The sequence below is a fragment of the Macrobrachium rosenbergii genome, chromosome 37 (assembly GCF_040412425.1).
Source record: "Macrobrachium rosenbergii isolate ZJJX-2024 chromosome 37, ASM4041242v1, whole genome shotgun sequence".
In the NCBI taxonomy this organism is placed as follows: Eukaryota; Metazoa; Arthropoda; class Malacostraca; order Decapoda; family Palaemonidae; genus Macrobrachium; species Macrobrachium rosenbergii.
In genome coordinates, this window is record NC_089777.1 from 33,708,102 (window position 1) to 33,721,536 (window position 13,435).

The 13,435-nt window shown below is 39.8% G+C and overlaps 1 protein-coding gene across 22 annotated transcripts in view; it reads left to right on the forward strand.

Annotated features, from left to right (window-relative positions):
* Positions 1-13,435, forward strand: part of LOC136825466 (uncharacterized) — a 603,159-nt gene that overhangs the window by 299,773 nt on the left and 289,951 nt on the right. For 16 of the 22 annotated variants that reach the window (XM_067081943.1, XM_067081940.1, XM_067081955.1 and 13 more), the window contains exons 1-2: positions 5,062-5,162; positions 5,265-6,866. The exons of 5 other annotated variants lie outside the window; for them this stretch is intronic. In XM_067081943.1, coding sequence (XP_066938044.1) covers positions 5,515-6,866 — 1,352 coding nt within the window. In that variant the 5' untranslated portion in view covers positions 5,062-5,162; positions 5,265-5,514. Of the gene's footprint in view, positions 1-5,057; positions 5,163-5,264; positions 6,867-13,435 lie in introns of those variants that run through there. One more of the 22 variants, XM_067081963.1, reaches the window with a different exon arrangement.

The following is a 13,435-nucleotide window of genomic DNA, read 5'->3' on the forward strand; positions in this document are numbered from 1 at the left end:
CATATTGTTCCATAGTGCAACTGCGAGGTTCCCCCCCCCCCCCCGTTGCACCTCTAAAAACCTTTTTACTTTCAGTTTCCCAGTGCTTGGCCTGAATTTTATATTGCATTCCATTCCCACTGCTGAATTTTATATTCCATTCCACTCCAACTCCTAATGCTTATATTCAATTCCATTCCAACTCCTAAATTTTATGTTCCACTCCATTCCAACTCCTATATTTTATATTCCGTTCCATTACAACTCCTAAATTTTGTATTCCATTCCATTCCAACTCCTAAATTTTGTATTCCATTCCATTCCCACCCCTAAATTTTATATTCCATTCCAACTCCTAATTCTTATATTCAGTTCCATTCTAACTCCTAAATTTTATGCTCCTTTCTATTCCAACTCCTAAATTTTATATTCCGTTCCATTACAACTCCTAAATTTTGTATTTCATTCCATTCCAGCTCCTAAATTTTATATTTCATTCCATTCTAACTTCTAAATGTTAGGTCCCGTTGCTAACTAACCAATTGGTTCTTAGCCACGTAAAATAAGTATAATCCTTCCATTCAGCCCTAGAGAGCTGTTAATCAGCTCAGTGGTCTTTTAAAACTAATTATACTTACTTTTGTATTCCATTCCATTACAACTCCTAAATTTTATATTCCATTCCATTCAGACTCCCAAATTTTATTTTCCATTCCATTCCAACTCCTAAATTGTATATTCCATTCCATTCCAACTCCTAAATTTTATATTCCGTTCCATTACAACTCTTAAATTTTGTATTCCATTCCATTCCAACTCCTAAATTTTATATTCCATTCCATTCCAACTCCTAAATTTTATATTCCATTCCATTCAAACTCGTAAAGCACACAGACACCATTGCCTGTCAGCTTGGTGGGACCATCAATAACCAGAAGCTAAACATGTCTGGCGGCCTTTCGCATAACAATTGTGTGAATTACAGGGGTTATATATGGTTTTTGGAACTGACATTTAACGAATTTGTCTCCATCATCCGAAGGTGAAATGCATTTAATTTTGTTTTCATAAAAGAACGAAAAACAAAAACAAAACTCAATGTCTGACGGCCTTTCACGTAACAATATAATGAATTACAGGGGTTATAATGTCTCCCGGAACTGGTATTTAACGCACTTGTCTCTAACATCCCAAGGTGAAATGCATTTAATTTTGTCTTCATATAACAAAAACAAAAATATTTATAGCACCAAAACCCACTTCGTTTGCAAAAAGAAAGGTGCGCATGAGTGTATTGTAACCTCGCTGCGGGAACCTCGGCGTAACAAGAAGTACCGAATAATCGCTTTCGAGGGATGGAACACCATTATTTTTTCCCGGCCGTAGCTTTCATAACCGATTGTTTTATGTGGGAATTCTTCGCAACATTGTGCTTTGATGTCGCGATTCTCATAGTTTCCATATTTTTTTCCCATTTTGACGCAGCCATAACGTCCTTTGTATCGGGACCATTTGACCTGAGGCACTACTAGTAATTAAAGTGAATAGTTGATTTATGTAAGCTGGCGTCGCAGAGATTATGGTCATCGGCGCTATTACGTGTCAGTTTAAATTTTGATAGACTATATATATATATATATATATATATATATATATATATATATATATATGTGTGTGTGTGTGTGTGTGTGTGTGTGTGTGTATACATATATTTGCATGTACACATATACATACATATGTGTGTTTGTTGTGTTTTGGATGGAAGGTTGTGTGCCTTTAACCCCAACGGCCTCATAAGAACATTCACAAACTTAAATACATTAATTTGTGTTGCTTGACATATAAGTAAGGTAGAAAAAAGATATAAATACTTACGAAACTGTCTCGTTTGACCTGTCATTAAGAGGCGGAATGGGAATATAAATATTTCGAGCCATTATCATTGTGTCTAACTATCGGTGCCTGAATAGCTCACGGTCGAACATCAGTAATTCCTTTGAAAACTGCGTTGAAACCATTTTCTCAACAACATCCTTTTCTCGCCGAACATCTTATTTAAATAGACAGGCAATGAATACGGCAGTGAAAGTGAGTGGAGGCTCTAAGGAGCAAACCGTGAGACGATTATGATAATGTCATTTGCATAAAACGTCTCGCATACGTTAAGAAATCAGTCCAAGTATTTAAAAACACTCGCTGAAGACATTGTCTGCATAAGTTTCACTTCTCTTCCTTTGTAACATTTGTATCTTTTATTCATTAAACATGCATCCTTATGATCAAGCCGTAAGGTCATGAACTTGTTGGGAAAAGAAATAAAGCACATACACATATGTGTGTGTGTGTAATGTGGATGTGTTTGTGTGTGTCTAAAAGCACTTGCAGAATTAAAGAAAAGACAATACATTCAACGAAGTATATGTAATTCATGAAAAACTACGGGTAACACGAGGTTTTCCTGATGAAATGCCAGCGCGGAGTTTCGGGACAAAATACGTTGGTTAAGATGAAGATATTTTGAGGTCTAAGCGAATTATTGATAAGCAAAAAAATAAATATTAGATGGAAAAATGCTGATATGTATTTAATGGCTAGTACCTTTTATGTTACAAGAACAATTTCGTGTTAAGAAAAAATCATATGCATTGTATTATTTCGATAAACATCTATTTGGTGTTTGATGCAACTCATGAAATGTACCAAGAAGAAAATTGTTGAATATTGATAGAATAAGAGCTATTATAGTATCGCCAGTTCTTGCTTTAATGAAGCTTGAAAAATGTGTCTGGAAAAATGCTTTGACTTGCGATTATGTTTGGCAGAGTTCTAGGATGTAGCTCGTCAGTTTATAATTCCATCCAAACGGTTCCTGTGAATTTAAAATGTAGAGAGTGAGAGGGAGAGAGACTTTCAGGTATTTTTAGAGAGGAAAATTCAAGCGTTTTTTTAGAGATTGATGAAAGGAGGGAGAGTCACACGTTCTTTAAAGATAAGAGGGACAGATTCACACGTTTTTGGAAAAAAACGTTGTGTACTGTTATGAGGCGCTGATACTGAATAGGAGTCCCACCAAATGAAAATTGCCGTCTCGCTGAGGAGAAAACGAAAACGGTGTCACCTGACACCTCAAGGTTGAGGGAACTTCTTTAGTGAGAGTCAAAACTCGATGATCAACTACGTGTACGAAACCCCAAATTTAATGGTGTTGGGTATTTTTGTGGGCCATTTGTCGCCTAATAACTTGAGAATAACTTACGAAGTCTTTGAATTGCAACTCATTTCACTTTTGGCTTAGATGGAGGAGTAGCAATACAATCGAATAATTCTTAAAAAGCAGACGTTACTCGACATACTTCTTATCCTTAGTCCAAGAATACGGAGGGTTTCGAACGAAGCACAGGACCTGGGCGACAATATCCTAATCGCTGAGTTCCTACCCATAAGGGTCGTACAGTTAGAGTGGATCACAGTTGAAGAATTTTGGACCCAGGTGTTGTTTTGAATAGTGCAGGTACAAAAAATAATAGACCCAGGTACTATTGATTTAAATGGTGCGTCTTGTGTTTCAGTGTACTTTGGGACCATTGAGCGGAATGGTGAAGTGACCACATCGTAAATGATTTCCTCGTGTGAGGTCAAAAACTGACACTTCCCTGAAACAAATGGCGATTAAGGAAAGCGAATACTTTTAGGATTTTTTTTCACGACCGTAGAAGTGAGCTTGTGGCGATCATTAGATGTGAATGGGACGATGTAACTTGGCTGGAAGGGCGAAATGGTCGTTAGTCAGGAGGGCTGGTGGAGTGATGAATAAACCCATCAGAGCATGGGAAAGAAGTAATGGGTGACTTTTAGTGTCTACGTGATGACTCGGAGTGGGTTGGCGGATAATGAGTGTGGTTTATAATGCAAATGAGGTGCCCCCTCCCCCCTCTCCCGAAACAACCATTAAAGGCAAATGGCTTCCTCCAGATAAGCCATGACTCGAATTGTTTTAAATTTAGAAGTGTATTTTTTTCTATTTTAGTAACTATTGTTCTGAAAATCCTGGCGCTGCTTCGTCACGTTGCTAAAGGACAGAACTTAAAAATCTTAATTTTGATTGAGTTATCTCATCTCGTTTCTTGGCTCGATAATCTTTTTTCAGTTATTTCCAGTCAACCAGTTCCTTTTTGCCCCGGTAATGCAATGCCAGGTCTGGTGAGAGATGGCATTATTAGAATCTCAGTTTTGCATTTTGTTTGATATACTAATTTTGCACCCCAATACCAAACCGGATGTGCCCGCCATCTTGGAAAAATGGAGGCCAAAATGTATTTATATTTTCTAATATCTGGCTTGGGATTTGCTTCCCTCCATTATAACGAGTCCTGTACAGTGATTTCTAATCGTGTATGAAACTCATCATAGCCAAAGGACGTCGAACATAAACGAAAAGTTGACGGAATTCTGTGCTTATTTTAATGTTATTCTTTCGTTATCAGTCTTGAAGCTTTCTCTTGTTCCCATCATGTTATGCCAGGTTCATAAAAATGACTGAATCTCGTTAAACGTTGACTACAGTTTAAATTTTTTTAGTTGTATGGGTTGACCAAGTTTCACGCCTTTGCAAAGTATGTTTTCACAGTGTTGCTATTTTTGGTTGCTTTGCCTGTATGTTATTTGGTACATATTTTATCGTAATTCATCAAAAATTTCTGCCATACAGAAGATTCAGTACAGCTATACTGTAGGTAGTCTGTGCAGGTATCCTTGAGATCTTTTGTATTGTATCTAGTATATAAAATTTTTATAAATAGTTGTTATCTTATCTGTAATTAATGGTATCTTATCGAATAAGTCCGCCTTCATTATCAGCTAGGTTACTGTAAGGCTTTTATTAGATTTAGCTTGTTATCAGTGAGAAATTACATTGTTTACGCTTTCCCGGAAAGCACTCGACTGCTCTATTCTGAAAACGTTCAAGTTTCAGAAGTGTGATTATGGTGGGAAACGTTGTCCTGGAGACGTAAATATGAGATGATAAGATATCACTGGGGAGATTAGCTCTCGCTCTTTTGAAAAAGTCCTGTTGGAGACTTTAGTGTTATTTAGCTTGTGAAAGAACGTACATCCCGCTGACATTGTATTGTCCATTATTTAGCACTGATTGTTCTTCGAAATACTGTCGTCATGAACTCTGGGTAGGTGAATAAATAGACAGGAATTTTCTATACATTCCGAAATCGTTTTGTTTTCGTTTTAACTATCGTCATTAAGGATTCACGTCTCTCTTTTACTTTCAGATATTAATTTTATGCGTAGGAGGTGACTGTGTGTACCAACCAGGCTTTTTATCTTTACTTATAATGCACAAGTGTTCTTTTCCATTTGTGATTGCATCTGTTAATGAAAGACCAACGATGTAGCAGTGATGGTTGACTTCTTTACATCTAAATCATTATCCTTTTCGGGTAAACGGTTTAAAGGCTAATAGTAGAAATATAATAATAATAATAGCTAAGGTTACAAAGTCAGTCTCCTCACATTTTGAAAATGCCTTTTGTTCCCAATATGCCTCCGGTGAACTATCTGTCTCCACGGTCTGATGCCCTCGGGCAGCCATTAGATATTAGGACTAGCTCTGGTGACTGCTCGACGGGCCCCCAGGCCCCTCGCAGTCATATTTCTTACCCGTGGTTGCTTAACGATGCCTCTCTCGGGTACGGGGATTTTTCCGGATACATGGCCCCAAGACCACCCGTCTACGCTTCCATCGTCAGCTTAAGCGGAGAGTCAAGCCGCCCTGCTAGTTACTACGCCCAGCAAGTCTCTGTTTCCGTTGACCCTGAAATCCACAGGAACCAGGAACGTCTTAGGAACTTCATCAGCAGAAACTATGGCGGGTTGTTCGTACGGAATTTTAATACATGGCAAGGCCATCATCTGTCACAGCCAAGATGTCGGCGGACTGTCTGTGTGGGCTCGGGCTTCTCGTTGCCGCCATTGTTGGAGGAGGATGCTACCTACGGGCGCGCCCGAAGCTCCTCCGTGGTCATGGGTACCCAGGCGATATCGCTGTCTTCTCACAAAGTGAACAACATAGAAAAGGCAGAGCAAATGAAAGCTCTGAGTAAGATGATGAAGGATAAGAAAGACGAGGAGCTCGCCGAGTTCCAAAATGAGGAAAATGCCAAGAAGAACCAATCTCTGCAACAGTCTCAAAGTCCGGAAGATAAGGATGACTTCGATTCTGACGTCATTAAGTCTGAAAATAGTCCCTCTACCCCATCTCAGGATGATGAGGTTGAAGAAGAGGGAGAGAAGGGGGGAAGCTCAAAGGAGACGCCAGAATCGGGAATTGAAACTGAGCTTGCGTTCTCGGGTAATTTGACGCGTCCTCGAGTTCGTCTGTCTTACGTGGAATCATTCAATGACAGCGAGAGGGTTCGCGAGGAAAGAGCGCAGATGATCAAGAAAAAGAGGAGTTCTTGGGCCGTTGGCGAGAAGATTCACAAATTACCTGAGCGTCCCTTCAGAAGGAAGGACTTTATTCTAAATAACGCACGCGACGCTCGAAACCGTTCGCGAATCTCAGTCCATCCGTCTGATACGTTGTACCCGCGAACGGAGTCATGTGTCAATGCTCCCAAGTGCAAGAAGCGTCTGTCGTGGGCCTCCTGCGAGAGGAAGAGATTCAGTTGGTCACCCAGGAGCCATTCAGCCGACAGAGTTTTGGAAAGGCGGCGCTATTCTATAGCAGGCGATGAAGGGCGAAGGAATTCCGTACGCATGGGGACACGCAGTCTCATGTCCATTTCCAGCCCCATGTCCGGTACCCTCGTCCATGTGGCTGGGCACGGCCCACTCAACAGCAATTGTCTCGCCGATATACTCAGACAGAACAGGTGGGTTTTTTCATTAAATTGTGCATTACCATTTTACTTATTCTGCTTCATTTTGTAGAAACGCAGCGCAGCGCTTTCTTTGTTCAGTTGCAGTTTGTTTTTACTCTCTTATGTATCTCTACATTAGAGGTGTAAATTTAACAGGTCAGGTAGGTCTCACTCAGAGTATCTTGTGCTTGCTTCTTTTCTTTCCTCCTGTATTTATAAGGAATACATGCATTGATTTGCATAACCGGAAAGTTGATATTGTAATTGGGTGTTTTTATACAGTTATCCTCTTACAGTTGACACATTATGTAATTATGTAATTTGCGATATTGTTGTTAGTCACCTGAAGTATCATCATTCGTCTTCAGTTTAAGAATTTTCGTGAAACTGAAGTTTAAGTATGAGCTTTCATTTGCACATAATAAATATTTTACTTGGTATGGAAAAAATGTTTTAAGGAAACAGTTTTTGTTAGACCTGTATTAAAAAACAAAATCGATATGTTCATATAAACGTATGAATGTAGCGAAGGGCAATATCACAGATTTTGAGGGATATGAGAGAGAGAGAGAGAGAGAGAGAGAGAGAGAGAGAGAGAGAGAGAGAGAGAGAAGGGGGGTTGTCGTGGGAGTTGAAATTGACGCTCGAATGAATTAGTAAATTGGCTGGTGGATGACTTGAAAGATTGTTTTAAATTATTATGGCATTACGAAAACAGATTTTAATTATAAAAAATAAATTAGATAAAAATATTGGCTTTCGGTAAGTGGAAAAATTATGTACTTTTGTAAAACACTGGCCATTATTATTGCTATTATTTTACACTAATGTGCAAAAATTTAATGAAGTAATATTAAAACATTAAAAAATGTCGTATTACTAGATTTAATTAGGTATTTATAAGTAAACTGACAAGCGTAAATGTATACCAAAGTAACATTACACTTTAACAGTGTGGTCCCTATTCTCTCTCTCTCTCTCTCTCTCTCTCTCTCTCTCTCTCTCTCTGATATTCAACACCCATGAATCCGTCAGTCTCCAGCTGATCCGATCTTGAGCCCTCTCCTTCTTCGTTGGCAGATTCTGCCTTATTTCAGACCGCTTAACAATAATTTTTTCTTTCTTTACTCTTGGTTTTTGTCTGCATATCTACTACCCTCGACAAACTAGTAAAATATCTTCCATATATGCAAATGCTGCTTAGTGTTGCAAGTCCTTCAGTGCGATAATCTACATAATCGCCAGACACACACACACACACAAATGTAATATATCAGCGGTTCAGACCGTCCACCTACGCTGTAAGTTAACCAAAGTTCAGTCACATGGAAAAAGATTGTGGTAAGTCTACTGTGGTGGCCATGGAAGAACCTCGTCGTCAAAGAATTACTGAAAACTCAAAGGCTAACACATTCTTGAACTATCCCTACTAAGGGAAAAGGTATATAACATATATATATATATATATATATATATATATATATATATATATATATATATATATATATATATATATATATCAATGCAATATATACAAGAAGGAACATACATACACACACACACAAGCATTAAGCTTAAGCTACAAATGTCGCTAAATATCCAGTTCGCGGTACATCGAGAATATCACCGAAGGGGAATTATAAGTGAAAAGTTTGTAGCTTAATGTTTATTTATAAATCACGGTGCTGTGATAAAAATCCATTATATTTATATATATATATATATATATTTATATACAGTATATACGTGCATATACATAAACACACACACACTCATATACAAAGGAACACACACAGAGACTCCTCAATGCATGCACAAATTGTGGCCACGGTTGTGAAGTGAATGACAGGAAACTCAAATGAACTATATCGTGGCCCTTCTTTGTCAAGGAGAGACGAAAGGTCAGAGGATCAGGAGCCAAGGTGAATGAATCATCGTGCCTTCCCTCAAAACCGAGACGAGCGGGAAGGAAAGATTACAGTGATGAATACAGACAGTCTCTCTCTCTCTCTCTCTCTCTCTCTCTCTCTCTCTCTCTCTCTCTCTCTCTCTCTCTCTCTCAGTCGATGCATTCCTTGGGTGCACAACCGAGTCGTGGAGATTTTTTTTTCTGTGGTTTAAAAAATAAAGAAAAACTAGAATGCACACGTATATATGCATAGGTTCTCATGCGCATTCCTTATTTTTTAAGTGTTACTGTATACAAGACAGGTAGACACACTAGTATGATGTGTAAATATTACATTCTCTCAATAGCAAACTTGCCCTTTCTTACGTGCATGGGTTTGAATCCACATTTATTCTTTCCCCAAAGTATAGGTGGCTGTGAAGAATAATCTTGACAATGGCTACTGCCACATTCATCCTTCAACTATTGAATGTACAATGAACCCGGGTTCACAATATTCCCATATGAAGTTCCTCACATACTTACAGTACAAACGCACACACACACACAGAAGGCTCATTCTCAGTGTGTGGAACTTCCCTACAAACACTCCAGCGCTTCCCTATATTTTGCACGCACTTATAGCTAATTAGACATGAAGTTCTGATTTAATGCATCTTGTGTTCCCTACATCCAGCACCTCCCTCTCCTCTCGTCCCCCATAGCAAGAAGATTCAGAATAAACAGAAGATGCATGTGCTGTTAGCTATGAATTAAGCTGGCTGCATGCTAGCATGAATATTTGCCCCGTGAATACCACATTAAAATGTGTGAGGTGATCTGACTTGATTGTAAAGTTGTTCATGTTTGCAGAATCAAGTGTTGACAGGGGATAGGGTAGAGAAGCTGAAGGCTAAAGAAAAAATTTGAAAGTGTGTAAGTAGGGAAGTGGAAAGTGAATGTGAGGAAGAGAAAGTTTAGCAGGTGGAAATCAGGAAGAGGATACGACGAAAGTTAGAAAGGGTATAGGTAGACAGTAGGATGAGAGAAGAGATGAGTCATGAAACAGGAGAAGCAGGAAGATATCAGGGTGCACCCGAAAGAGTAGGAAGAGAACAAGAGTTGGGCTCCCAAGGAAGCCTGGGCCACCATCCTTAGGGCTAGGCCCTCCCAGAGCCACTTAACTGGCCTGGCAGGAGCCTCTTGCATGCAGGGAAGTAGCCTCCAAGAAAGGCATCCTTGATAAGGCTACCCTCAAGGGTTGGACTTACAAAAAACCTGGACCACCACCCTTGGGGCCAGGTCCTCCCAGAACTGCTTCCCCAGCCTAACAGGAGCCCTGCTAGCCTTCAGGGAAGCAGCCTCCGAGGAGGACCTCCCTTTCAAGGGTGCCCTCAAGGGGCCACACCCTCCCTTGGCCACTTACTGCAGTCTGGCAGGAGCCCAGACAGCCTCCAGGGAAGCAGACACCAAGAACTTCCCCATCAAGGATGCCCTCAAGGGGGTGGCCTCCTTTAGATGCCTGGACCGCTGCCCTTGGAGCTAGGTCCTACTGAGGGCCGCTTCCCCAGCCTGGCAGGAGCCCAGCCTACCTCCAGGGAAACAGGATCTGAGTCTGGCAGGGGTGCCCTTAAGGAGTGGCTTCCTGAAGAAGCCTGGGCCTCCACCCTTAGGGCCAGGCCGTCCCTAGGGCTGCTTCCTCAGCCTGGCAGGAGCCGTGCCTACCTCCAGGAAAGCAGCCTCCGAGGGGGACCTTCCTGTTAAGGGTGCCTTCAAGGGGTGGCTTCCTGAGGAAGCCCTGGGCCTTCACCATTAGGGCCAGGCCCTCCCTAGGGCTGCTTCCTCAGCCTGGCAGGAGCCGTGCCTACCACCAGGGAAGCAGCCTCCAAGGAGACCTTCCTGTCAAGGGTGCCCTCAAAGAGTGGCTTCCTGAGGAAGCCCTGGGACTCCACCCTTGGAGCCAGGCCCTCCAGAGCCACTTCCCCAGCCTGGCAGGAGCCCTGCCTACATCCAGGGAAGCAGCCTCCAAGGAGGATCTTCCTGTTGAAGTGTGCCCTCAAGGGGTGGCTTCCTGAGGAAGGCCTGGGCCTCCACCCTTAGGGGCAAGGCCTCTCCTGAGCCACTTCCTCAGCCTGGCAGGAGCTCTGCCTACCTCCAGGAAAGCAGCCTTTGAGGAGGAACCCTCAAGGGATGGCTTCCTTAGGATGCCTAGGCCTCCACCTTTAGGGCCAGGCCCTCCCCAGATCTGCTTTCCCAGCCTGGCAGGAGCCCTACCTACCTTCAGGGAAGCAGCCTCTGAGGAGGAGCTCCCTGCCAAGGGTACCCGTAAGGGGTGGCTTCCTGAGGAAGACCTGAGCCTCCACCCTTGTGGCTAGGCCCTCCCCAGAGCTGCTTCCCTAGCATTTAGATAATTTCAACATAGCCTTTGAAGTCAGGTGTGATCAAATTTTCATTTATTACATGACGAAACCAACAGTGACGAGGAATGTTAGTAGCAGCCGATGAGAAATGACATTTTCTAAAAGCATTAATACCGCGAAAATTCTATATTTAGAAAAAAAAAAATATTGTACTGCACCGAAAGAAAGGAATAATCATAAGATGTCGTTAAATATGAAGTGTAAATTAATTAAAAATAATCACCAATTTATCATTTTCTTCCATCGTAAGGATCATAGTGTAAGCTAATAAATGGTAATTAATGAGCATTCCTAGATGTGACAGCCGTAACTTTACCAATTTTAGTGTTTCCAAGACTAACTTCCCACTTCTTCCTCTGTTACTTTTCCAACCTTTGGAATAATATTTTCCTAATTGGGAATATATTTCGATCAAATTTTCTTGTCTCTTTTGAAGGTGTTTATAATATAAATTATCTACTTATAAGTGGAGTCTCTACATGGTCCGTGACCATGCTTGATTTGGTTGGCATCCCACACGTAGCGCACTACAGAGGTATAGGTTAATCTATAGTAAATGAAATTAAGCACAAGTTACTGACCTACGAAAATTACAAGGACAGTGTATATATACATATATATATATATATATATATATATATATATATATATATATATATATATGTGTGTGTATATGTGTATGTATATATATATATATATATATATATATATATATATATATATATATATATATATATATATATATATATATATATATTGTGTATGAGTCAAAAAAATTCACAAAAGCACGAAAATTATATTTATTTAGCTTTCAGAATAACCATCTCACTTCCTCCTCAGAATACAACTAATTAGAACTTTGGAAATTTGAAAGAGGTACAAGAAAGGTTCATGTAGGAACAGGATTACCATCACAATCTCAAAAGCCAAAAAACATAAAATTCGAGGGGGGAGTTTGTGTGCATCCTGTAACAACTCACATACACTTATTACATTAGTTGTGACAATGTTATTAGAAATAAATTAATTTGAAATTGCTTTAATAGCTTCAACAAGGTTTCGTTTATGTGTATGTGTATTGTTACCATGATGTCAACATTATTCAAATCAGTAGGATGATTTTCCTGCGGCGTGTGTTTAAAAATGGTGGTTTTCATCTCCTCGTCGAATGGCATGTCTGTGTTCATGTTATCTCCTCACAAAATCTACAGATTCACCATTATAAATCTTGTCAAATGTCCTACATGGTAATTTATAAATACATGGCTTAACTGGCTCTGATATTCCAGATCTAGACAACATCTTAATAGTTAAGTATATACATATAATTATGTAGAATCTTCTGGTCACTTTTTTTTACCGGATACATATGTAATTGTAATTCGAGAAATTAAGAGGGCATTGTGGCTGTTACAATTACACACACACACACACACACATATATATATATATATATATATATATACTGTATATACACATACATATATACACATACATACTCTCTCTCTCTCTCTCTCTCTCTCTCTCTCTCTCTCTCTCTCTCTCTCTCTCTCTCTCTCTCTGTAGTATACACACACGAAGTCACAACCACAAATTGTAATGAAGTTAAAAACGTAGTGTGTCTATGAAACTCAAGAAACGATACGAAGATATTTTCGAAATCCACAACTCTTGTTTTTACTGAGATTCTTAATTAGAATAATGGACCTGAAATGTAACACACGAACGAACGAATCGGTATACGCAGTGTGTTTATTGAGTATATCCATTGTTGTCGTATTTCATGCTCCACAAATTACGACCTTGGGTTGGACAATAGAAGTCGTCAGTCTTATTGTGTATTATCTTATCGCGGGATAAAAGGGGGAAAACAGAGAAAGGAAATATGTCTGTCCTAATTGTATGTTATCCTGACAGCGAATGTGAAGGGAAAATGAAAAGTAAATATGAGGTAGCGACATTGTTTTTTTTTTATTATAAATTAGTTTTATTCAGCCATATTTTTTTATTTGTCCAGAGTGTATCAACGGCTTTTACTCTTATGACTAGAGTTATGTACGTTCGGCAATTCCTCGACTTTCTCGTATGGCTTGAGTTTATAATTCACCAAGTTACAATATGTTGATTTTAGGGGGTCACATCATATAAAAGGGTAGGTTGTGTCACCAGTTTAGCAAGTTAGGTTAACTTTCCTGAGAAGCATAGCCATAAATTATAAGGTAAAATAACTCACAAAAGATGGACATGAAAAGCTAAAGAAAAAAGCTAAAAAT